This window comes from Lynx rufus, unplaced genomic scaffold (assembly GCF_022079265.1).
Source record: "Lynx rufus isolate CCGP_SWC_20201006 ecotype Redwood Valley unplaced genomic scaffold, mLynRuf1.p SCAF_1, whole genome shotgun sequence".
Classification (NCBI taxonomy): domain Eukaryota; kingdom Metazoa; phylum Chordata; class Mammalia; order Carnivora; family Felidae; genus Lynx; species Lynx rufus.
Window position 1 is genome coordinate 181,036,476 of NW_025814823.1, and position 25,023 is coordinate 181,061,498.

Here is a 25,023-nt window from a genome sequence, read left to right on the forward strand (position 1 = left end):
AGCTAGACTACCTAGGGTTAGAATCCTAGCACTGCCACTTACTTGCCATGACACTCACACAAGCTATTTAAATTCTCTGTGCCTCAGTCTCCTTATCTTTAAAATGGGGACAATAATTGTGTCTATATCAGAACATTGTTGTAAGGATTAAGTGAACCAATTCATGTCAAGCGCTTAGAACAGTACTTTGTGCATGGTACACATGCCCCAAGGCTTCACTTATCATTATCATAGTTCACTGCTCCATCTCACTGATCTCAAGCAGAGTCTGATGAGTAAATATTAAATACCAAATTAATAAAATACTAAATTTGTAAATGAATTCCACTGAAAAGCAACAAAATTGGAATGTATTCAAGGTTTTGTCTCTAATAATAATCACTTGCACTCCCTAATGCACTGTATTGAAAGAAAGAGGACAGGATAGAGTCACAGACAGCACGGCTGAGTTGTGGACCACCTGGCCATGCAGGACATGCATGCAATGGGATGTTGTGGTGGTTGCACATTCCCATAGATCAAGATTTGAGAGTTGACTGTAGGAGGCCATGATGACATCCCGTTCCCAAATGTCAGCGGGGTGTTGTACAATGCCTGCTTTCCTTCTCAGGACTTTCCTTGTTCCTTCTCTTGTCTTCCCTTCCCACTTTGACACTGTTTCTTAGTGCCCACCGTGGTAGTGATTGCTGATTATTGTCTACATCGGGGCTCTCACTCTTTTTCAGCCTTCTTGCTGCCTGGTGGGGAGCACATGGTGGTTTTCCAGTCAATGGAATATAAGCTGTGGGATGAGCTCCACTTCCAGACCCTGCCATAAAACATCCTGTGCAACCTCCTACTTGCTCTCTCTTCACCCCTATCTGCCTCTGGAGGGTGCCAGAGCACCTTTACAGCCCAGGATGGTGGAGCTACATGCCAGGAATGGCCTGGATCTGAGCATGAGCCCTTGGAGGAAGGCTGAAGTCACGACATGAGCAAGCAATAAACACTTATTACACCAAGCCAATGAGTTGTTGAGGCTTCATTGTTACTTCAGCAGAACCTATCTTGACGTCATGCTTCTCTTTGTACCCTGTTACTCCCCAAGGTCATGGTGGGTTCCCGCATATTTGCCATTGAGTCAAGCCCCAACCTATTTTGTGTGGGGTGTCTGTTTACCCCAGTTTGACCAGGAGTGTCCTAATTGACACTTCTTGTTCCTCCTTTCACTACAGAAAGTGCTCCAGTCTGGAATACATAGTTACCCTACTCACAGGTGAACAGGCACTAAGCAGCATCACAGAGCACCATTTATCATTTCTGTGACTTTGGGAAGGTTGAAGGCTGGTAGCACAAAATGGATCAATGCAACCAAATGCAGAGACTGCCTTCTAGGGTGGGGAAAGCAGGAGCTCAGTGAGAAGCTGGTTTGCAGGGAGGCCATCTAGTCTAGGAGAGCCTCTGCTCTCTCGGATTCCTAGACTGCAGGCTGGCCAGCTTGCTTGGCAGCCTGGCTGACACTAGAAGGAGGCCATTTTCCAAAGGCACAGGCCCTGGCCAGAGTTTCTTTTTCATGACCCAGCACTGGGGATTGATAACTTAGGCTTGGTACCAGGGACATCTGTCTCCTCTGTTCCAAGACCTCATCACGATCAGTCCTGGATATAGGGATGCTCAGGAGATCATGCTGTGCTTGGTTGACTAAGAGGTTGCTTTATAGCACATTCTATCTAATAGATTTGCTGAAGCCCTGGAAGAGATTAGGAGGCACATGACCAAATCCCAGTAGGGGGTGTACGTGTGCATGGGCTGGCTGTGGGAGGAAGCCTGTCTCCCAAGGCAGCTTGTCTCTCTCGGCTTGGCAATAAAGCCACCCAGAGGGTGATAGCGCAACAGCCCAAATAAACACCCCCACCACCCCCAAGTTCTCTATTTTTCCTTGGCCTTTGAAAAATAACCTATGTCGGCATTCAACGTGAGGGCTATGCCTTTGAGTCATCAGTCATACCAAAAGTGGCATGAAAATGCAACTTTTACGAGCGCTGGAGAGGCAAAAAAATAAACCACAGCAAATATTTGACTGATCCAATTATAAATCTCCCCTACTTCTTGGCAGAGACCAAGGAGGAATGGTAATTAAGATAACTTAGTGAGTTTGCAGGAGGAGCTGCAGGAGAGAGAAAAGGAGGCAGGACCATCGAGCAGGGCCTGTCACTCTCCCAGAAGGGAGAGCATCCATAGGCAGGGAGTGTCGCCAAGAGATGCTTCTGGAAGCCACACTGATACACACCTGCCAAGGAGGGCAAGGTTAAAGACAGACTCATTGCCCTTCAGGAAGATGTTATTACTGGGTCCAGGACCCTGAGTAGGGGGAAAATAACTTCATTGCCATTTGGAATGTCTGCTTGCTGAGGGTCGATGTGGACGGGAAAAGCAATAAATGTTGACATTTCCCACGGACGGCCTCCCTTGCTCCGTGCTGGCAGCGTCCCTGGCCTCTCAAAGTCTGATGTTGATTCTACCTCAGATGGCAGGGCACGCTCAGCAGTTGGTAGGATGGCAGGGAAGCAGCGTGTGTGAGTGAGGGCTGCTTGAAGCCACATTACCACAGGGTCTCTGGTCGCATCCAGGGACGAGTGGTAGCAGTGGGTCACTCACAAGGGCCTGTTCATCTCCTGCCTCCAGCCAGGTCTGTGGCAAAGTGTGACCGGCTAATTCCTCATTCAAGCTCAGCACAAGTTCCTTTCTCTCCTTCAAAGAGGCTGAGTACTGAGGGGAGTGTGGAAGGATGACAGCAGCAGGGCCCTGCTCCAGTGGGGGCTGGCTTCCCTTTGCGTGGCCCTGCCCGTCTTGGTTAGGATGCCATTGCACTTCCCACTACCAGTGTCCAAGTCACTGAACCAGATGCTGCTAGGCCCAGATGTATGCACTGCTGGGGCCGCTCATCCACCTTCTATGAGAAAGAACCCCTAGATTTTGCAGGGACACAGCACCTGGATTTGCTGACCGTAACAATGCTCTGTGCAATACTCCACAGGTAAGGATCAAGCAGACTAAAGACAGAGAGGATCCAAGCACAGAGTACGGGAGGGCGCACCTACATGGGTGGAATCCCTGATTCTTCTATCACATGTCTTCCTGCAGCAGTGGGAAAAGTAACCATCAAAAATAAGATCTATCATCTGGGCACTCGCTATGTGCCAGGCATGATGGCAAGTGCTGACATATGTTATCTCATCTCATCCTCCCAGAAACCTTATTTGTTCCCCACTTCTCAGGAGAGAGTAATGGCTGTGACAGGAGTAAAGTAACATACCCAGTGCCACTGACAGTAGCTGGTGGCCAAGCACAGACCTGAACTTGGATTTGCATGGGTCTTAACAACTACGGGAGGTCACTTCAAGTTTTCCAAGCACTTGGCCTCCAGCATATCTGGTCGCGGGCCTGCTGTGTAAGTCTGCTAAAGATGCTGCTGATCAGAGAAGGGACTGGAAGGCAGAGCCCAGCAGTGCTAGGGCCAGACTTGCAAGCAGGTTGAGGACAGGGGATGCCCCACTGGAGTAGATGATAAAGGGAGATAAAGGGTGTCAGGAAAGGTGGGGATGGCTTTGCCGGGTGTCGGCCATCCCTGGTCTATAACCTCCCTTTGCCTACCTCCCAACTTCTTTGTCCCTGTAGTCCAGCCATACTGTTCTCTGTGTCTGGAACATGCCAAACTCATCCCAGATTCAGGGCGCTTGGCAGGAGCTGTTCCCTCTGCCTGGCCTACTCTTCCTCCTGATCTCACACCTGCCTGCTTGTCAGCCCTCTGCCTCAGCACGGCAACTTCAGCTCGGGCGCCCCCAACCCCCATCCCAAATGCCTCTACCACCACTTCTTTCTATCCTCAGCAAAGACGCATCTCTCTTTGAAAAACCACAACTCATTATCTTTTAATTTATAGTCCATCTCGTTCTTCTTGGATACAAGCCTCTGAAGAGTGGGAGACTTGTCTGTTTGACTCACCAGAGCATCCCCAGTGCCTAGAGCAGTGCCTGGCACATGGTTGTTACTCGGTAAAGGTCTTGTGTGATTCAATGACAAACATTTAGTCTCAAAGGAAACGGTGTGGGAGTGAAGTCTATACCAACGCAGTGGAGTTTTGGTGATAGGACCACTGAGAAGATGTAATGTCTGCAGGAAAGGTTTTAGGAAATTTTAGTCAACATTCTGCAGTTTTCTTGTATTTTTATTTGCTAACTGTTCAGATGACACCATAAGGGAACATTTAATGAGGCCAGGCACTGTTCTAAGTGATTCAAATGTACTACCTTATTTGATGCTTACAGTAGCCCTACTGAATACGAATCATTACTCCTCACCTTGCACATGAGGAAACTGAGGCACAGGGAGGCTACTTAACTAGCTCAAGAGTTGGTAAGTGGTGGAGTTTATGTCTACACCCAGGCAGACTGCTCAGAGGGCATTCCCTTAACCCACTGCATTACAGACTGCTCCATGAAGCAGACAGGCAGCCAGTACCTGGTGTTGGCCAGGCTCGCTCAGCTAGAGGGAGGTCAAAGTGTTATATTCTCTTGTTCCTGGGAAGGAGAAAGTCTGCAATGGGTCAAGGGCAGGAAGGTATGTGGTGACATAATGAGACTCCCAAAGAAGCCCACAGAGCTACTAGCAGGAGAAGTAGCAGTATAAACAGAAATATATTTGGCACAAACAATGCATTTCATTTTCTGAATCTCATTTCTTCGGCTCAGAGTATCTCTTCCCTCTCACGAGCAGCTATGTTAAGACAAATTGGGGTGCCTATGGTTTAGGGGGTACCAGCCCATGTGTAACGAGATGAAACAATTGTACTAATATCATTGGGGGAAAACAGCCTTTTAACAAACTGCTTAGTGTAGAAAGTAAGAAACCAGGGAACATGGGTGTGGGTAGGACCTTCCTGAAAGGATGAAGGCAGAATCTGTTTGGTTACTGGAAAGAGAGGGAGCTACAGAGAGGTACAGGGAAGGGAGGGTAGAACAGCAAGATGTGGGGGACCCCCTAGGCCACAACACAGCCCCTTCCTGACACTCCCTCCTCACACTCCCAAATCCAAAGGAAAAAGAAAACTAAGGGAAGATGTGGCCAAATTTCTTACAGAAACCAGCAAAGAGAGAGAGCACCAGTCCTGGAAGTCAGAGGGCAGGAGAGTGAGGGTCGAGTGATACAAAAGGATTAAACCACCGGGACTCAGGAATCACAGTCAGGCTCATGGGGTGCAGACACACTTAGCCTGGATGTGGCTGGGCAGGGAGCCCTCTTAACATCTGGCTTTACCTGGAAGGCCTAAAGTTCCCTAGACTGGGGTTCAGAGAAGAGAAAGATTGGAAGCACAGCTCATAAGCGTGCCTTGCCCAGGCTTTATGTTACAAAGGGAAATGAATGCAAAAATATTGGTGCTTTCAACCAATGCTGAGCATGGACTATGAGCCTAGCCCTGCTCTGGGTACTGGGGGTCCAGCAACAAGTCATGTGGACAAGACTCCTGCCCTCCAAGGGTAGGCACTGCTATGGGCAAATAGAATGCCAGGGGGTGATGAGCTTTGACTAAAAAAAAGAAAGCAAATCAAAGACTTCCCAAATGCCAATCAACAAGTGAATGGACAAATTATAGTTTATCCATATAATTGGAAATCTACTCAGCAATAAAAGGAATGAGCCACCGATACCACAACAACATGGTGAATCTTACAGACATGATGCTGAGTAAAAGAGGCCAGACACAAAAGGACACAGGGTTCCCTGTTTATGAAACTCGAGAGAAGACAAACCTCATCTCTAGAAAGCAGATCAGTAGTGGGTTGGGATGAGGTAGGCATGCGGCACAGGAGGCTTCGAGCAGTGGCAATATTCTATATCATGAGTGTAATGGTGCTTACACAAACACATACAGTTTTTACGTTTTAAGAATCAAACTTAAAATGTGTGCACTTAGAATGTGTGCATTGAGGGGCGCCTGGGTGGTTCAGTCGGTTAAGCGTCCAACTTTGGCTCAGGTCATGATCTTGCGGTTTGTGAGTTCGAGCCCCGTGTTGGGCTCTGCTGATAGCTCAGAGCCTGGAGCCTGCTTTGGATTCTGTGTTTCGCTCTCTCTCTGCCCCTCCCCTGCTCTGTCTCTCTCTGTCTCAAAAATAAATAAAACATTAAAAAATTGTTTTAAATGTGTGCATTGGGTGGCTTGTAAACTATACCTAAATTAAGTTGATGTGAGACAAAGATAGCAGAGTATGTGATAAAGTGTAAAGGAGGATCCAGTTTTAGACTCCCTTGTTAGGAAAGGGCTGAGGGCATGGTGTTTGGGCAGAGACCTGACAAAAGTAAGGAAGGAGCCAAGTTATTACCTTGGGGAGGGACATTCCAGAGAGAGGGAATAACCAATGCAAATGCTCTGAGACAGTGAGTTTGGCGTGACAGGGGGAGAGCAGGAGGGCCAGGGTGGTGGGGTGGAGGGAGTAAGGAGGAGATGGCTGGTTAGCCAGCCTGTAGAAGAGTGGTCAGTGACATGCCATCAGACATTTACTGAGCCCCTACTATGGACAAGCATTGCTGTGAGCACTGCAGACCTAATGGGCAACCTCATAGGGCTGACATTCCGGAACAACTTCAGATTTTTCTTTTAGCAGTGATGGGAGGCCAGTGGGAGATTTGCAGAGACTGAGTGCTCTGACAAATGGTTATAAAAGATGAGACCAGAGCCTTCTTTGTAATAAGAAGCGAGCTTCTTTCCTGGTGTGTTCATCGTGCCTGGTTCCTAGGAGGGCCCTTTGGGCTTGGCAGTGGCTTTGCTGGTTTGCTGGCTGAAGATAAGCAGATTATGGGTTCTGTAAATTCTCTCCGCGTCCCCCCCCCCCCCCCGGCACCATATATCAAGCCTAAAATTGTGGTTTTCAAGTTTCAAAGGAGTATGTTTTGAATGTCTCTGAATGGGGGGTGGTGGTATAGGGGGGATGAAAAATGAACAAAAATAGATTCGTTACCACTACTAAAGGGTGAGTTAGCACTCTCACAACCACTATGGTGAGCATCTCAGCCAGCCTTCTCCTGTAGCTGTTTCAGAGTGGGATTCCCAAGGGAAACAGGGGTAAACCTTAAACAATGAAGCCAGGGCAAGGCAGGGATAATGCACTCCCTGCTGGGTGACACTTCCTGTGAATTCTTGGAGGGGTCTCAATGCCAGTGCCCACTAGCCACACAAGGGCAGAGCCAGCTCTGCCTTGTCCATTGCTGCAGCACCTGACACATGGCATAGAGTAGGTACTCAGTTAATGTGGGTGGAATCCAATATTATCACATGCCTTTGGCAAAAATGGTGGCTCTATCTGAAGGCAGGATCTCCCTGGGAGATTGTTAGCCCTTTCATATGAAATTTTTGAGAATAGGGAGAAGCAGTTAAAAATTCTAAGTCCTAATCTCCTATTCTCAAGACCTTCCCTCAGTACATAAGAGTGTGTGTGACTCAGAGCTTTGTGATGTGTGGACACTTTTTCCTTTGATTTAACATGTGCTCCTAGCTGGGGCTGTGTACATGGCTGTAAATGTGCAACAACTCAACACGGGGTCACAGCCTCTAAACCTCCAAAGGGGCCATCTTCCTCTGTGGCTCCTGGTCTTTTAAGAGCCAGCACTGAGAAGAAAAGCTATGCCATCGTTGGTGAGTGATGGCTCAAGAAAAGCACAGATTCTAAAATGAGGACAATCGTCATGTGAAGCTTCAACACAGTGCCCATAACAAGGGGTATCTTCACTGCCCTCTGCTTGAAAAGATCTTTCCTCTTTCTTTATCTGCTTAACTTGTCTTCTGAGACTCAGCTTGTGGAACATTTCCTCCAGGAAGCTGTCCTAAAATCCCACACAGTTTACAAGTGGTGGACTATTTTTATGATCTTGAAACTCCTTTACCCAACTCTTTAATAAAAATCACAGCTAACATTTGATTAGTTTATTATACAAAGGGCAAGAACAAATTCTGTAAATGATATATGGCAGCAGCTTCAGGAAACATACAAGAGAGTAGTGTTAGCAGGAGTCATGCCGTCCACCTCTCCCATCCCACAGAGAGCTGTGCTTAGACTGGACATGGCTGGAGGCAGTGGGCATTGGGCCCCAGGGGAGGGATCCCAATCCCCTGCCACCTCACATGTTTACAAAATGATTGAGAGGGGACAGAAATCACTTGACTGAGGTGGAAGAACCAGATCTTTGCAATCTGGATTAGTAGCTTGAGGAGGACCAACTACAACTCACTGTGTGTGCCCGTGCTGGTTTCTGCCAGAGGCCTCACCATTCTTCCTGTAGAGACTACTGGTTGCTAAGTTACCTGTGAGTGAGCTGTAAGAGTTGTAGACCAGTCAGACTGATTGATTGATTGATCTCTGCAGGGTGCTTACTATTTGCTAGGCATTATCTCATTTATTCTCACAACCACCTGATGAAGCATAGTCCTCATTTCACAGATGATGAAACTGAATCCAGAGACAGTTGGCCATAAACATTCAGCTACTACATAGCAGAGATAAGATTCCAACCCAGAGCAGGCCAATTCCCAGTTCTTGTTTTCTGCCCTGTCTGCACCTCATGGCCCTCCCTACATGATGCTGCCATTGTTGCTTAACTCGTTAGGTCTCCATCTCCTTAATGTCGGGCAAATACCTTTCATCTCTGTATCCCCAACAAAGATCACAGACTTTTGGTGAACATTTGTTGAATGCATAGATGAATTGATTTCACACTTTCTTCCCACAAGCTCATGCTCTCTCATCATGCTGCCTTTTGATCCAACCCTGGAGAAGGGTGGAAGGTATTTCTCTGAAGACCAAGTGAGCCACAGTGTAGAGGTCAAGTTCAATGAAACTGATGAACATCTCAAGGCTATTCCAAGATGCATAAAGCCTCTACCATGAGGCCAGGAAAATGGAGGTTTTAGCTCTCAGTGCCTTACTGATGTTGAGTTCCTATTTACTGCACATTCTTATCTAATTGTCTTTAGCCTATGGCTTATCAAAAATGTCACATTTGGCTCCTCGCCCTCCCAAGATCAATAGGAGGATCTTCTGGGGGCTGGTTGTGAAAATAAATCAAATATATCTCTGAAGAGAGGGAGTGAACTGGGAACATGTCCAGTCACAAAATGGCTTCCCAAGCACTAAAGAGGAACAGAATCACAGGCACTGGCCAGCTTCTCTCAGGGCATGGTCTCAGTCTTTCATCAGGCAGCAGCGTGACCTTGGGCAAGTTACTTCAGCTCTCTGAATCTCCACTCTCCGATCCCTAAGCCAACGATAGTAAAAGCACCTACCTCTGAAGGCCATTAGGAGTCGGGCCAGGCTCATGGTAAGCAATCAATGTCAGCTATTCTCCTGGCTATTATTATTGTTATAAAAGTTTGACATATTGTAAATCCGTTGTGCCAGCAATTCCACTCTTAAGAATTCATCTTAAGGAAATTATTAAAAAAATACACGAACATAAACCTGCAAAGATGTTTACTGTGGTAGAATTATAATGTTGAAAGAGGGAGATTGATTAAAAAAATTTAATCTTTAGAATGGACTACTTTTGAAGCATTTAAAATGAGTTTATGGAAGAATATTTAGATTTAGGAAGATGTTCCCTACCTTTCTTTATGCAAAGAATCAAGGTAAAAACTATGTGTGGTATAATCCTATATTTGTAAGAATGGTTGCTATATGTGAACAGAAAACTGTCTGGAAAATATACCAAAAAATGTTAATGTTTTCTATTTTTCCTAGCATCATCATATATTGCTTTTATAATGAGAAAAACACAAATAAAGGTTATCTTTTTAAAAAATTGAAATTTGTTTTGTTTGTTTGGGGACTTGTGTTATAGAGGCTTTGGAAAAACACGATAATAGTAACATATCATTTCTGTACGCGGACACAGTTCTAAGTGCCTTATAACGATTGCCTCACTTAAATCTCACAATGATGCTACGAATGTATAATACTATTATCTCCATTTTACAGCTGAGGTAATGCAGGCACAGAGAGGTTGAGTGACGTGTCCAAGGTCACACAGCTTTGAAGTACTAGAGTTTGAAATTCATGACCAGGCAGTCTGGACTGGTCCATACTTTTCTGCCCATGTCTTTCTGTGTTGGGAACAGCAGCATTAGGCACACCACAGAGTATTTATTTAAGCTTTATTTTTGTGTATTTATATATTAAAAAAATTATATTTAAATCTCCACACTGACTTGACACATGCAACAGGGTGTATTATTGGAGGATATTTGGAATTAATGAAAGGCCACTTAAAATGAATGTCCTTAACAAATGGGAAAATGATTAGACCTTTATCTTGAAGAATGAAACTCTAATTATGAACACCTTCTTTTTCTCCCAGACTTAGGGTAATTCAGGTGATATTAGCAACTATGCTCTAATTGTTAGAACGCACACAAAAAATGTGATGGCAAACATTTCATTGTCTCTCAGCCTCATTGATTGCAAAACACATCCTGGTTTCAGAGATGTCAAAGATGACCATTATGTGCATCTCCGAATCGATGGAGTACTCGAGAACAATACAGCATCACTTTGGCTTGACTGGTGTAACACAATCAAAAGGGATCTTTCGGTAAACATACTGGACATCTTTGTCAAATGTCCTAGGACCTCTCTTTATGTTATTATAATCGTCTTCTTGAAGTGCCGATTCTGTCCCCTTGTTACTTCTCACTGCCGCATATTTAGCTATGTTACCTCAGCCAGATCCACGTTTACCAAGGCTTCCCCAGCGATTTAGAGCAGACCTCTGGCACCACTCTCACGGAACCAGTGAGATTCCCGTTCGGGGCATGAGTTGTAGTTTTATTCTGTCGGGTCTTGCGTTGTGCTCTGTGCAGGCTGCTCCCACCAGAGGGGAGAAAAAAGAAAGGTGTGACGGCTGTACCCTGTATGTACCAGCGCTGCAGCTCTGAACTCTTCCTCAGTTGTTTCACATGTAAAGTGGTGGTAGGCTCCTAATACTGCCTACCTCACTGTGTTGTTGGGAGGATAAAATAATTCATGGGGAACAGTCCCCGGCACAGTGAGCCCCCAGCAAATGCTTTCTATTATTACCTTAACTAGTGTTAAATGGAGACGGAGCTCTGAGTGGAGAACGTTTTTGTAAGTGATCAGGTGATGAATGAATATTTTTGTCTTGTAACAACTTTTGCTTTCCTATGAAACATCCTTAACCTGAAAGAGGCTTCAACAAACATTTTAAAAGCCATTAATTTTTTGTGAAGATGTTGGAATAAAGCTTTCCTTACTATCTCTGACCATAGACTTGAACTTTTCCAGCTCTCATCTATTAGGAAGCTTATTTATCTACACGTGGCTTTCTTTGAAAGCACACTGGTGTGCTGTGTGTTTGCTCAGATAAAGTTGTATGAGCAGCTGTACTGGTGGTTCCTGTTCTACCAAATGCCCGACAGAGAAGAAATGCAAGTTTGTGCTAGAAGCTGAAACCAGAGGAGCAATTTCCAATGAACATGTAACATGTCCCATAAAGGTGAGATAGAGATAGAGACAGAGGTAGAAATAGAGACATATTTAGTGAAGAGAGTTTCAAAGCTTATTTTAAGTTTAGGGTCCAACCTCTCTCTTTCTGTATTTAAGGCAAGGGACGTGAGTAGTTGTTAGATATCTTAAGCGATTTAGCCTTGAAACTATGATTTCCTATTGTGCCTCTTTCAAGTTTGTGGATCAATTTAACTGAAGAGTATTCAGGGGCTGTAAGGGAAGTGATTAAAGAAAATACTGTTGTATATATATATATTCATTGTGATTTTTCTCAAAACAGTGCAAACAAAACAAAGCATGTGAATGAATTGAATCTTGAGAGTGACATAAGATTAAAGTCACCATCTATAGCCTCCTAATGCTTGTTTTACTCAAAATACTCATGCTTGTCATGGATGCACTTTTCTTAAAGAGAAAGACATTACAACAATTAAGAAAAGTATAAAAAATATGGTAACAAATACTCATACTTGAACCAAAGGAATAAATATTAACTTTTTGTCATATTTATTTCCAATCTTTGTGTGTGTGTGCTGGAGATGGGGAGGGAGTTTGCTTTATTGTTAATATTTTATTATGGATAAAAGCAAGGGCTTTTTCAACCTAATTCTCAGTCCTGTTCTCCTCACCTACTCCTAGAGATGAACACCCTCAGGAGTTTATTCTCTCTCCCTGTATCTCTAACTATGTGGCTATATATAGAGAGTTTTTCTCTCTATTATGCATATAATAAACATACATATACTGAGATTAACATAGTAAATATGGATTTGAACTATACACTATATTTATGCTAATAAAACCATCCAAACTTTTATCCGTTTTATTCATGGGGTTCTATATCTGATCGCACTAGAAGATAAAGGTCCTTGCTTAGAAAATTTGCAAACTCCTGAATTATAGCCCCTCTGAGAGCCTATGCAGTATGAATATGTGATGTAGTCCTGCCCCCTCTTATTCATCTCTGTCTTCCCAGTTTCTTTCTCCCCACGTTCCACGTTCTCAAGCATTACCCTTCTTGAAAAACATCCACAGCCTCCTCCCATGCAGCCCTCTCAGCACCAGCTCTCATATAGAACTCATGCATCCCTGGAGATTTCTCCTTAGCTCTGCTTGGTAGCTGCCCAGGGGGGTACCCACTCATTTAAGTGGCAGTTTTGGTTCCTGTTAGGATACACCAGACAATCACAAGAGATCTCCTGGGAAAGACATTTTCAAAAGCACTTTTAATCCAATACAGAAGAAACCAAGTCTCTCTTGGTTTCACAAAACCTTTCTCCATATCTCAGATTTTTTGGGAAAGGAAGAGTCTGAAAAACACACCTGTAAAAATACGCCTCCATCCAAAATGAAGTTAAATCACTATGTGATGTGCTTTGCAAACTGACAGTCAAACCCTGATATTCCCTCTGCATGAAGCTCACAGCTCCACAGGAAGGGGTAAAATCCAGGGAGATCCCATCTGACTGGTTAGTGGGCACTGAGAGGGTGCAGAGATGGCAGCAGGCTGAAAGAAGCAGTGTGTTCAGAGCACTCAGTGTCCCCATGTCCCAGGGACCTAGCCAGTCCCATCTGTAATTGAAACAGCCTGCTGTAGGGGCACCTGCATGGCTCAGACAGTTGAGCATCCGACTCTGCTCAGGTCATGATCTCACGGTTAGTGGGTTAGTGATTTCAAGCCCCACGGTGGGGTCTCTGCTGTCAGCACAGAGCCTGCTTCAGATCCTTTGTCTCCCTCTCCCTCTGTACCTCCCTGCTAATGTTCTATCTCTCTCAAATATCAAAAAGTAAACACTAAAAAAAAAAACAACTATGTGCCGTTTACACACAAGGGTGAGAGAGAAGGGGACACAGAAAGTGAGAGTTCACTTTTAAAAAAGTCTCTGAATCAGGTGCACCTGGGTGGCTCAGTTGGTTAAGCATTCGACTCCTGATTTTGGCTCGGGTCATGGTCTCATGGTTCATGGGATGGAGCCCCACGATGGGCTCTGTGCTGACACTGTGGAGTGTGATCAGGATTCTCTCATTCTCTTTGCCCCTCCTCTGCTCCTGCTCTCTCTATTTCAAAATAAATTAAAAAAAAAAAACCATGTTTTTTTTAAAAGGCTCTAAATTAGAAAGGGATAAACCTGAGAGGGCAGAAGCTAACATCACTAATCACCATCTATAAATTTGCTTGAAAAAATGTCATATAGGGGAACTCTGCTGATGAAGACACATAGGAATGTTTGCTTAGCTCATTTTATTGTGGTCCATGCATGCTCCATCTCCCAAATTTGCATGTATTTCCTATGATCATGGGGCAATTGGTGGTGTCCTAGATACTTCTTTATTGTTTACTGCGCCTTGTGGCTAGTTTACTTCTTATCCTACAGACACGTCTCAGTAAAAAGCACCAGGGGTTGACAATGTCTACTTCTATCTCAGTGCCATACAATCCCTAGTATCTCCCTCTAAGAAATCTGCTGGAGCTGCAAGCCCACCCTCTGCTTCCATGTTCCATCTGGAAGTCACTGGGCTCATGGCTCCATCAGTCTGAGTGATGAAACAGACATTTTTAATATTTGCTAAACAGGACTGTGAAGAAGGTGAGTCTCAGCAGGGCTCCCAAGCGGTAAGTGCATCTTGTTGTCTCAGGTTAATCATGTACCTCATTTGCCGATTATTGACTTGTTCTCACAAAGGATTTTACTTGGCTTGACATATCAGTAGCAATCAGTGATAAACTGTCAAGCAAACTTGCTCACTGCCTTAACCACCAAAGACCCTGACTTGCAGTAACAGCCTTAAAATTTCCTTTGATGTCCAGCACTGTAGCCAGGTCAGATTATTATTATTTCTTTAAGTCTGATTGGTATCCTTCCTAGAACTGGGGTTGAGCAAATCTGACAGTTTGTAGGGTTTCAAATACCTGGAAAGATGCACTAGGCTTCCTCACTCACCTTCCCCGTAAGAATTCAAATTGGTCGGTTGAGAATGGCTTATATCGACTTTGTTTTGTTTTGTTTTTGTCTTGGTCTTAAAAAATGCAAAGGAGAATGTCAAAATGTTGCATTTCAAAGACAATAGCTACCTTTCAAATGGACAAAGATTAAACAACGGTAGCATTCAGCTTATGTAACGGTTCAGGTAAATAAAATGGGCACACTGCTGCTGGTAGGTAGGAATATATGGAGAGTAACTGGTGTAAACCTACAGAAGGACAATTTAGCAATCCATATTAATTCTGTAAGGGTTTACTTTCAGGGAAAGAATTAAGGGTGTACACAAACACTAGCCACAAGGACAGGTATCCCAACATTTTATTGCAAGTCGCTAGGGCTTTTCGTTGATTTATCTAGTGCTCCAACTTCTCAGGGTCAACACCAGATTGCACTTCCTGCTCCACTGAAGTTAGGATAAGACTCGCTTTGGTCCCTAAGACAAGGGGAATATCCAAGCAGTCCAAGATGCTCTACCTTCCTTCACTACAGGGAACTAGTAAAGCCTGGATAGAGGAAGTTCCACGGGTCTGTGTCCCTGAATGAGGCTCACCTGGCACCAAGTCTTCCTTCATCCATGTGAACGTGTAAAGTGGGGTTTCCAACTTCAGCACTACTGGCATCCTGGGAGGGATAATTCTTTGTTTGGGGGGGTGTCCTGTGCGTGTGTGACAGCATCCCTAGGCTTGACCTACTGGCTGTTAGTAGCAGCTTTGGCCCAGTGTGACAACCATAAATATCCCCCAGACATTGCTGAATGAATCTGGGTGGAGGGGAGGGCAAAATCATCCCTGGTAAACAAAAAATGCCTTCTACTATTTTAAGTCATTTAGATTCTTAGGTTGCCCCCACTTTACAACTTAGAGATTTTATTGTAGCAAAAACATATGTAAACATTTATCGAAAGGGGACTGCTTCAAATGATGGGTGTTTCTGCTCCTTTTTGTTTGTGTGTTTAGAAATTTTTTTCTGCAACGAAAACACAGTTTGTTCTTCCATAAGAAGGGAAAAACACTAGAAAATTAATTTTAAAAACTGTATTTGCATAATAACTCATCTATATACAGTGTTTGCTAGGGCCACATAGAGTTTCTTAGTACCATGAAACACTCGTATCTGGTATTTTTTTTAAATTGACGGGGCGCCTGGGTGGCTCAGTTCGGTTAAGCGTCCGACTTCAGCTTAGGTCACGATCTCGCGGTCCGTGAGTTCGAGCCCCGCGTCGGGCTCTGTGCTGACAGCTCAGAGCCTGGAGCCTGTTTCAGATTCTGTGTCTCCCTCTCTTTCTGACCCTCCCCCGGTTCATGCTCTGTCTCTCTCTGTCTCAAAAATAAATAAAAACGTTAAAAAAAATTTAAATTGTGCTTTAGTTTACAGCGTGTTTTCCCATTCTACGTTTGTGGTGGTGGTATAATTACAACAACGTTGTGAGCCAGGTAAGGTAGGTAGACAAAGAAATGGAGGATAAAAGAGGTTAGGGGACAAGGCTTAGGTCTCCTGGTTAATATGTAGCAGGGCTTCCATTCTGAGTTCTCCAATTCCAGGACTTTCTCCCCTAATGCCATGTTGCCTCTGTACCACTGTAAAAAGCCACTTTCAAAAAGGCAACTGGGACACACTCTGATTCTTGAGAAATATAAGCAGGTAAAAAAGGATTCTCTTCTGTATTTAATATCCTTGGACAAGGATACTAAACCTTGTAGACTCTTGGTCAAAGCATGATACTCAATAAAATTTAAGCATAGCTATTTCATGCAACACAGCCAATAGAATTTCATAGTCATCCCCCTCCACCGCCTCCCCATATCTTTCTCTTTCTCTCTTTCCAGCTCAAATGAGTCACCTTGGCTACACTGCCAATCCCCATAGAACTTATGTTCCTTGATAGGATATGCCAATAGAAATGAGAAATTCTATAATGGTTCGAGATGTGAGTTAGTCACCTATCCCTGCAAGGAGCTAAGTACCGTCTCCTTAAGGAAATGTACCTCATCAAATGGACATGAATGCATGTAATGACAGTGACTGAATGTGAGAATGTGTAGGGAGTTGTTTTTTTTTTTCTCTTTTTCTTTTTTTTAAGAAGTGTCCCTATATTGTACCTGTCTTGTGCATTTCTAAGTATCTGCACTGTGTCTCGCTTACTTGACCCTGTAACACACGCTAAACTCCCAAATTGGCAGCTGGACTGAAACCCTCAGCGTACATCAGCCCATGCCTATTCATTTCCCTTCCCTTGAACTGTGATGAGGCTGTCCCTGGAGTGGAGCTATTTTGAGAGGACGACCGCTAGAACAATCACTAGCCTGGCAGGAGATGGACAGTGTGGTGTAGCCACAAAAGAAGAAAAGACATTGTCATTGAGGGTTTGAGTCCTGAATGTCAGAACAGCAGGGAAACTGGGTAGAGTATGTTTCTGCCTGCTGTCCACTATCACTCAGTTACAGAGTTACCTACTTGACTTGCCATGATCATTTGCTTTTCCATGATACTAGTTGTTCAGAGCATGCAAGGGAAGGGGGATAACAGTGCTTTGGAACAGTGTCGGGAAGAAGCGTTTTTCTCCAGCAAAGCACCTTGCATCCAACTGGCTGAGAGGAAAGTTATTCTCAGCTGTGCCCAGAGGCATGTTCATATTTACTCGAATAAGGCCAATAAGCAGATTTCACCACCACTGCAAGTGGTGCTGTAGTAGAATCAGTGGAGCCTGAAGGTCAAGGAGACCACCTCACAATTTACTTAACTTCCCAGAGCATCACCCAGCTGCCTGCCAGAAGTTACAGAAATGCCACAGGGATTCCTGCCAGCCCACTTCCTCTCTTTCTCTTGATGAGAATCTCTTTGAAGAGCAGATACAATTTTTGTATCGGGAGTTCTGCTTGGTCAGGGGCTGTGTTAACTCATCCCTGAATAATCAGTGCCTCAACCAATAAATATTTTTCTGGATGGGTGGATGGATGGAGGATTTATTGATTACTACTTTACATATTGGTCCCTATAGCATGGACTGTGTATGCTAAAACAAAACAAACAGAAAACAAAAAGCCCCCAGAGCCCTCCTCTAAGGCTCTGTGATACTTTCAGGTTGTAAAGATGGGGCTGCAAATAAGTTTCATCATGAGAGCCAACACTGGTCAGTTGGTAGCAGCTGCCTTGAGGGTTCTGTGGGAGGTATCTATGCATTGAGATCACTGAGGACAAAGTGCAGCCCTCGATTAGCGATTAGCGATGTCTGCCAGGAGCCAAAGCCAAGGAAATGGTGGCCTGATGCCTTTGCATTTGCCAATGGGTTTAGAGCTCGCAATTCTTTCAATTCAATTTTCTAGATGAATACCTTTCCAACACATTTTAAAGTCATCTTTGACTGCATATAATGGGTAGTTAAGGAAGTTTTCCTTCCACTGGGGTATTTTCCTAATGTACTTCTTTATGTACTTGCCGGATTTGAAAGCAAATGAGGCGGGAAAGCCCTACGTGGTTTTTCTCAGGATATGCAATTCTTATTGGAAAAGAAAACCAAGCTAGGTGGGTGTTAATTTATCCCCAATGGTGGGTATATAATAAAATCTCTGCCAGGACAAATTAAAGGAGGGGTGAGAGAAGAGACAATGAAATTCATACTCTAATCCAGTCTCTTCATTCCCAACATGGGATAATCTGACTTTCAAAGTGCTAAGGATGTCCCAAGGAACTCAGTAGAGGGTAGAACAGAAAAACAGAAATCACAGAGAAATGGCTGAATTTTGGTCAGTGTTACACAACTCTTTTTAAATTCACTGGGATGTCTCCTAGTGATATTTTAACAAACTGATACAATAACTAGAATACCTGAAAAGTGCCTGAGGATTCACCCCCAGGGCTAGCAAAGCTGACTTCTCAGGTAGGAATGTTATCTTTTTTTTTTTTTTGGACACACCATACAAACAACATAAACTATGCCATTTTACATTCTAGTAGTGGTTTTTTTTTTAATTTTAAAATTATTTTTTATTTAGTTTTTGAGAGAGAGTCAGAAAGCAATCTGGGGAGGGGCATAGAGAGAGAGGGGGAGACACATAATCTGAAGCAGGATCCAGGCTCCCAGCTTTAGCACAGAGCCTGACACTGAGCTCAAACTCACAAACTGTGAGATTATGACCTGAGCCAAAGTTGGACACTTAACTGACTGGGCCACCCAGATGCTCCTACATTCTAGTAGTTTTTGAGTGTATTCACAATGTTGTAAGACTGTCACCACTAATATCCCTAAAAGAAACCTACCATACCTACCAGCAGTCAGTAACAATTCCCTCCTCTCTCACCCCTGGCAATCACTAATCCCCTTTCCATCTCTATGGATTTGCCTATTCTTGACAGTATAAATGGAATCATACAATATATGGGCTTTTGTATCTGGATTCTGTCACCTAACACCATACTTTTCAGACTCATTAATGTTGTAGTGTATAACAACACTTCATTCCTTGATATAGTTGTATAGTATTTCACCGTATGCATATATCACATTTTGTTTATCCATTCATCCAGTTCATGGGCATTTGGGTTGTTTCCACTTTTTGAATAATATGAATTATGCTGCTTTGAATGTTCATGTATATGTTTTTATGAGAAATAACCTTTTCAATTCTCTGTGTATATGCCTAGAAGTGGAATTACTGGGTCAGATGGTGACTCTATGTTTAACTTTTTGAAGAAATGTCAAACTGTTTTCCACAGGAGCTGCACCATTTTACATTCCTACCAGCAACATACCGATGTTCCAATTTCTCCACACCCTGCCAACACTTGTTATTGTCCAACTTCCAACTATAGTCATCCTAGTGGGTGAGGAGTAGTAATTTTTTAAAACTCATATCAAGTATGTTCATACCTGGGCATGGGATGGTGGAAGTCCTCTTCTTATGTAAACACCAAAGAGAGCATCCTTCCCAAGGGAGATATTGAACTTTAAGAACTGGGGTTGACTGATGTGAATCTGTGATCTCCAAAACACGCCTGGTGGGACTTCTTGGGTCACCCGCCGACCAACTTCTGCTTCACCACTGTCTATGCTGCTGTTTTTCAATGACCAGGGCACTGGAAAGCAGGAATTGACATCAAGTCAGTGATATCTGTACACATTTGTTGGTTCTACATTTCTGTTTAATTGCATGCCAGGAGTTTCAAAAAAATTACGATTAAACTCATGGCAAGTTTGTCTTTAAGTATAAACTCATAACCCAGGGCATGTGAAATACTGGCACCATGCTTTCTAAACTTCTTTGATTACTATTAACTGATCAAATATAGTAAGAGCTGGAGTCTAGGAAGCACAGGTAAAGCTTCCAATAACCTCGAATATGACTGGGGTGTAAAATTATCAGCAGGGGAGAAGAGAGTGATATTAATTTGGCACCAAATCTAATTCTTGTAGCCTTTAATTATTCTTTCCAGCCACAGACAAGTCCAATATACTCTCCGACATTTTCCTAAATTAAAATAGAAAGAAGCAACTGTGAACAAAAATTAGTCCAAAGTAAATAACTGTAGAAAATAAGGACTTGATGTCAGACTGATCTAATATTGGGGGTGACTCCTTCCTTGAGTTAGCAGGAGGGGTCTAAGCACACTGTGGAAATCATACCTCTGTCATGGCATCATCATAGCATCTCTGTTGCATTTGAAATCACTAATACAGAAAATATTGGTTGCCCACATTGAGCTTCCTTCAAAGCTTTAGTGAAAGGAGTTCCAGAAATACCTATTTTTAAAGAGGATTTAATAGCAATGAACCCGCCAGTACCTTCTACACTTCTGAGGGTGGTTTTATTTGCAAGCACAGAATTCAGGAAAATCTGGGAGTTGCTAGTAGTCACACAAGGAAAGCAGTTAATCTGTTGGAGTCTCATTTCCCTGATCCCTTAAATGGGAACACAACCTAGATGGAACCTAGTTTTATCATGGTCATTTGTGATTTGTTCAAAAGGGACTTCTGAAAGAAGTTCTGGGGGACTTTTCACTTTTCAACCCATCACTTTGATGGCCTTGCGGATTGGAAAACCTCTTCTGCCCAATGGGCAAAGGATGGGAATCAAGTTCCCTTCTGCATTCTGGAACGGATGGGTTCTTGAGAAAATATTTATCTATATTTGGCAACAGTCCAGCGTAAAAGATTTGGATGGTCAGGAGAGGTTGTGGGAACCACAAGCAGCTGAAGGCTGGCACAAAGTGTTAGTGAAGCTGTCTGACTTAGCAGACCTGGTCTGTCACTATTCTGGCCCCTGCATTAAGACAAGACTCATAAATGACCTTGATGGTCCTTTCTCCATCTGTAAAATGGAGAGGTGAAATTTTTGGATTTCTGACAGTTTTCCATACCTAAATTATAAAGGAAAAACACAGAATGACTTGAGGGTGAGAGACTAAGAGAAAAATTACCAGGTGTACTCACAACTGCAAAGAAAAGACTCCCCCCTCCCCGTTCCCCCCCCCCCCCCCCCCGTTCCCCCCTTCCAGCCAGGGCATGCCTGGTTGTAGTCTGACATAAAGGCGGGAACCAGTCAAGTTCTGCTGAATGGTTTGAAATAAAGGTGGGAACCAATCAAGTTCTGCTGAGCGTTCAAATTTAAATGTTAACCAACAACAGCTCTGTAACCTCTAAAAAATATCCCTAACTTGTTTGTGCCTGTCTATAAAAGAAGCTGTAAGATCCTTACTCGGGGCCTCTTAGCGTCACCGGCAACGAGTGCGCGGAGGACCGGGTTCAAACCTGCAATAAACGACCCTTGCCACTTGGCTTTGATTCTGGACTCTGGTGGTTTGTTTTCGGGGGTCTCTCGAATCGGGGCATATCAAGGGTATGAAGTTATTTTTTTTTCCTTTTTATTTTTTCTTTTTAAAACAAGAGAGGGAATGATTCATTTTTATTTAGCTCAATAGGGGATCAAATAAAAAGTCAGCAAGGGCTTAAAATAAAGCAGGAGAAACAATGGTTGAGATTTTAAGAAGAAATTCTTGACCTCTAGAAAAACAAAACTAGGGAACAGGTTTCTGAAGGAAGTTTGGAAGCTCTTGTCACATAATATCGCTAAGGAAAGAAATAGATAGTAAGTCCCAAGTGGGTCAAACCTTTAGATGGAACTAGATGGTTTATTCCTCAAACATGTTTATGTGGATAATGGACATGGAATACTTCTCTGTAGGGGGAGGAATAATGCATGGTATGGAAGACAGAGATTCTGGGCGGAGACTGCCCTGGTTCAAATCCTACCTTTGATACTTGCTAAGTGTATCAATTCTCTATGTCTTAGTTCCCACATCTGAATAGTTGGGATACTATTACTTATTTCATAGGGTTGTTGTGAGGATTTAATGAGTTAATCCATGCAAAGCTCTTAATTTTAGGCACAACAGAAGTCCTAAATAAAAATTAGCTACCATTACTATTATTATCAATAAGGCTCTCAGCCTAAATAGAGTGTTGTTGATTTTGCTGAAATAATGGCATGTCCAGGGGGAAATACTTGTTATCATCCATTAATCAGAAGCTCTAATTATTATAATTTGAACTAATTTGTATGTAAAAATGCTGCTTTTGGCAGACTTCCCCCCCCCACATTAGGGTCTTTGGGGGGAAGGGATATAATAAAAAGGACCCAGTAAGGAAGAGGTGTAATAAAAAAGACCCCTGGGGAAGAATAGTTTAGGGGCCTCTGATAGAAACCAAAAATAAACCCAGCAATCACAGTGTGGCAACAAGTTAAAGAAATTCATTTAAAATAAAAAAAGAATTTTAAAGAAATTATTCATCTTTAAACTTAATAAGATGGGCTTTCCTCCATGTCTGTTGGGCTTTCAGGGGTTGCTGGGTTAATGACAGGATATGAAAAAGAAGCAGGAAATCAGCACCCACGAGCCTGCTAATCTACTGTTGAAACCTAAACGGATTTTGATAATGTCAAGCCCAATGAGGATGCAAGAGATTCACAAGGGAGCCAGCTGCCAGAGAATGGTTGCTCTGGAGGAATTCAGACAAGGAGCCTCAGGGGCTTGGTTTGTACAGCAGTGGGAGCCCTGTTCTTTTACTAGACCCAACTTCAGGACACCACCTTCTGTAAATTAGCTGCTACCATCAGCGAGTACAGGCTGCCTTTTCAGTATTCACACCTCCTCCTAGGATTTCATGTGCTCCCCTTCTTCATTTCCAATCCACTAAAGGAGGAAGTACATTGGGTGATGAAGTACAGGTTTTGCAGCCAGACACAGTGGGTTTAAATTCTGTCTCTGGTTCTTCCTTGCTGTGGACCTCTAGCAATTTGCTTAACCTCTCTGGGTCTCCATTCTTCTTTATAGTAACTATCTCATAGGGTGGGAGTAACAAATGGAAGTATACAAAGGGCTTTGTACAGAGCCTGGCACATAATAATAGCAAAATATATGCTAGTTAGCTTCATTTAATTAAATAAAAAAATGAAGAGCTATATGGGAAAGCACCTGGCTTTCTTTTTAGAGTAAAGGATTTTCCTTTTTTAAAAATTTATTTGAGAGAGAGAGAGACAGAGAGAGAGAGAGAATGAATGAATGAATGTGTGTGCGTGTGAGCAGAGTATCTTATGGGAAGGGGCAGAGAGAGAGGGAGAGAGAATCCTAAGCAGGTCATCCTGGAGCCTGTTGCGGGGCTCGATCTCAGAACTGTGAGATCATGACCTGAACGCAAATCAAGAGTCAGACAGTAAACCAACTGACCACCTAGGGGCCCCTAGAGTAAAAGATTTTCTAAAAGAAAAAGAAAAAAAAAACATTGCATGGATATGTGATATATATGTTTATGTATATGTGTATATCTATATCTATATCTATATATATTTGTATATCTACCAATCAAGAGACAGTGCCTAATTCTTCTGGAATAGACTTAACTATGGGAACAAGTGTAAAATTGTTGGTTGGGATCTGTTCCCACTACTGATTTTTGGTGGGACTTTCCAGAGCTGGTATGATTACTTTACTGATAAACCTGTTTTATTGAGTAGCCCTGAAATGAAGGTCCAGGTCAGCTGCACCTTCACACTGATGCTGTCTTTTCCTTTACACCCAGCCTTCACTCCTACCATCAAATAAGTAGACTCTTTCTCTGAGTGTTCATAGCATTTACTCTTAAGTCTACTGCAGGGTCCAGCACCTGTTGTTAGGTCCTATAATTGATTTTGCTTGCCTTCGTAAGTCTCTCATATTAGACACTGCACTCCCTGAGGTCAGATAGAGGTGCAAATGCATCTTTGGGTTCTATAAGGTTTGCACCTGGCAAACCATGGATGATTTATAAATGCTTGCTGAACTGAATCAAGTTTTACCTGCCCAGCTGCTGGGGTGTTTTAACATAACCCCTGTGACCACCAGGTAAAAATGAGTGCCTTAAAGTAGATTTACTTTGAAAAGTTGCATGTAAACTGACTCCCCCCCCCCAGTAAAACCAAAAGCTTGAAAGCTTTATGGGGAAATTTACTATTTAAAGGAATCTTCACTGAGAATCCTCTTCAAAAATCATGAATAAACTCTTAATATACCTTCTGTATAAAACCTTATACATAAATAAGCAAACCAGGGAGACTGGAATATGGTGGAAAGGTTGTTAGATAACAACCAAAAGCGAAGGGTCTTATTCCTGATATTTAACCTTGGACCTTTTGTGGAAAGAAACAGGGGTGTAAATGAACTGTTTGTTTGAACTCCCTCCTTGCTACTAAGCAGCTGACTAGTTTGAGGCAGTTCTAGCTCTCAAAGTCTCCGTGTCCTTATCTACATGAGAGAGGTTTGGACTCAGAGTATCTTATGGGACATTACACTGTAGTCTACTGTGTTCTAACAGAGAGAGCTAGGGGGTGAGGAGGGGTGAGTCATCTCTGGATATATGCTACAAAGAGTGTGTGTGGTGTGTGTGTGTGTGTGTGTGTGTGTGGTCCGCAGGAGGGAGGAGAGGTTATCTGATTTCACTTTTAACAAATTCAATTCATTTAACATAAGTTACAATTACTATTAAAAGCTAGTGACTACTTTCAAAGTAAATTCTCCAGATAATGGCAACTGAATTCTGCTTTTGCAAAGTGGAGTTTTCAATACTTTTATATAAAAAAATTTTCATTTTGAAATAATTTCAGATTTACAGTAACATTTTTAGAAAACAGTACAAAGAATTCCTGCATATCATTCACCCAGATTCCATAAATTTAATACATATTTGTTCTATCATTCTTTCTTTTCTCTATTTTTTTTCTGAAGAATGGAGAATAAGTTACAGATAGGTTGTTCCTTTTACCTCTTGATTCTTCTATGTGTTTTTCCTAAAAACAAAGGCATTCTTTTTCAGAGCCACTGTACAGTTATCAAAAACAGTAAATCAACATTGATACAATGTATTTCTAACTTAAAGATCTGATTCAAATTTGCCAGTTGTTACACAACATTCTTTGTAACAGAGGAAAAAAAAGCTTTTCTACATAATTAAAAAACATCTT

The 25,023-nt window shown here is 42.9% G+C and overlaps 1 protein-coding gene across 3 annotated transcripts in view; it reads right to left on the minus strand.

The window, feature by feature from the left end:
* The window catches only part of TENM2 (teneurin transmembrane protein 2), a 943,516-nt gene that overhangs the window by 186,716 nt on the left and 731,777 nt on the right, over positions 1-25,023 (minus strand). For all 3 annotated transcript variants that reach the window (XM_047073159.1, XM_047073150.1, XM_047073168.1), the window contains one exon: positions 19,401-19,606. In XM_047073159.1, the coding sequence (XP_046929115.1) occupies positions 19,401-19,606 (206 nt within the window). The remainder of the gene's footprint in view (positions 1-19,400; positions 19,607-25,023) is intronic.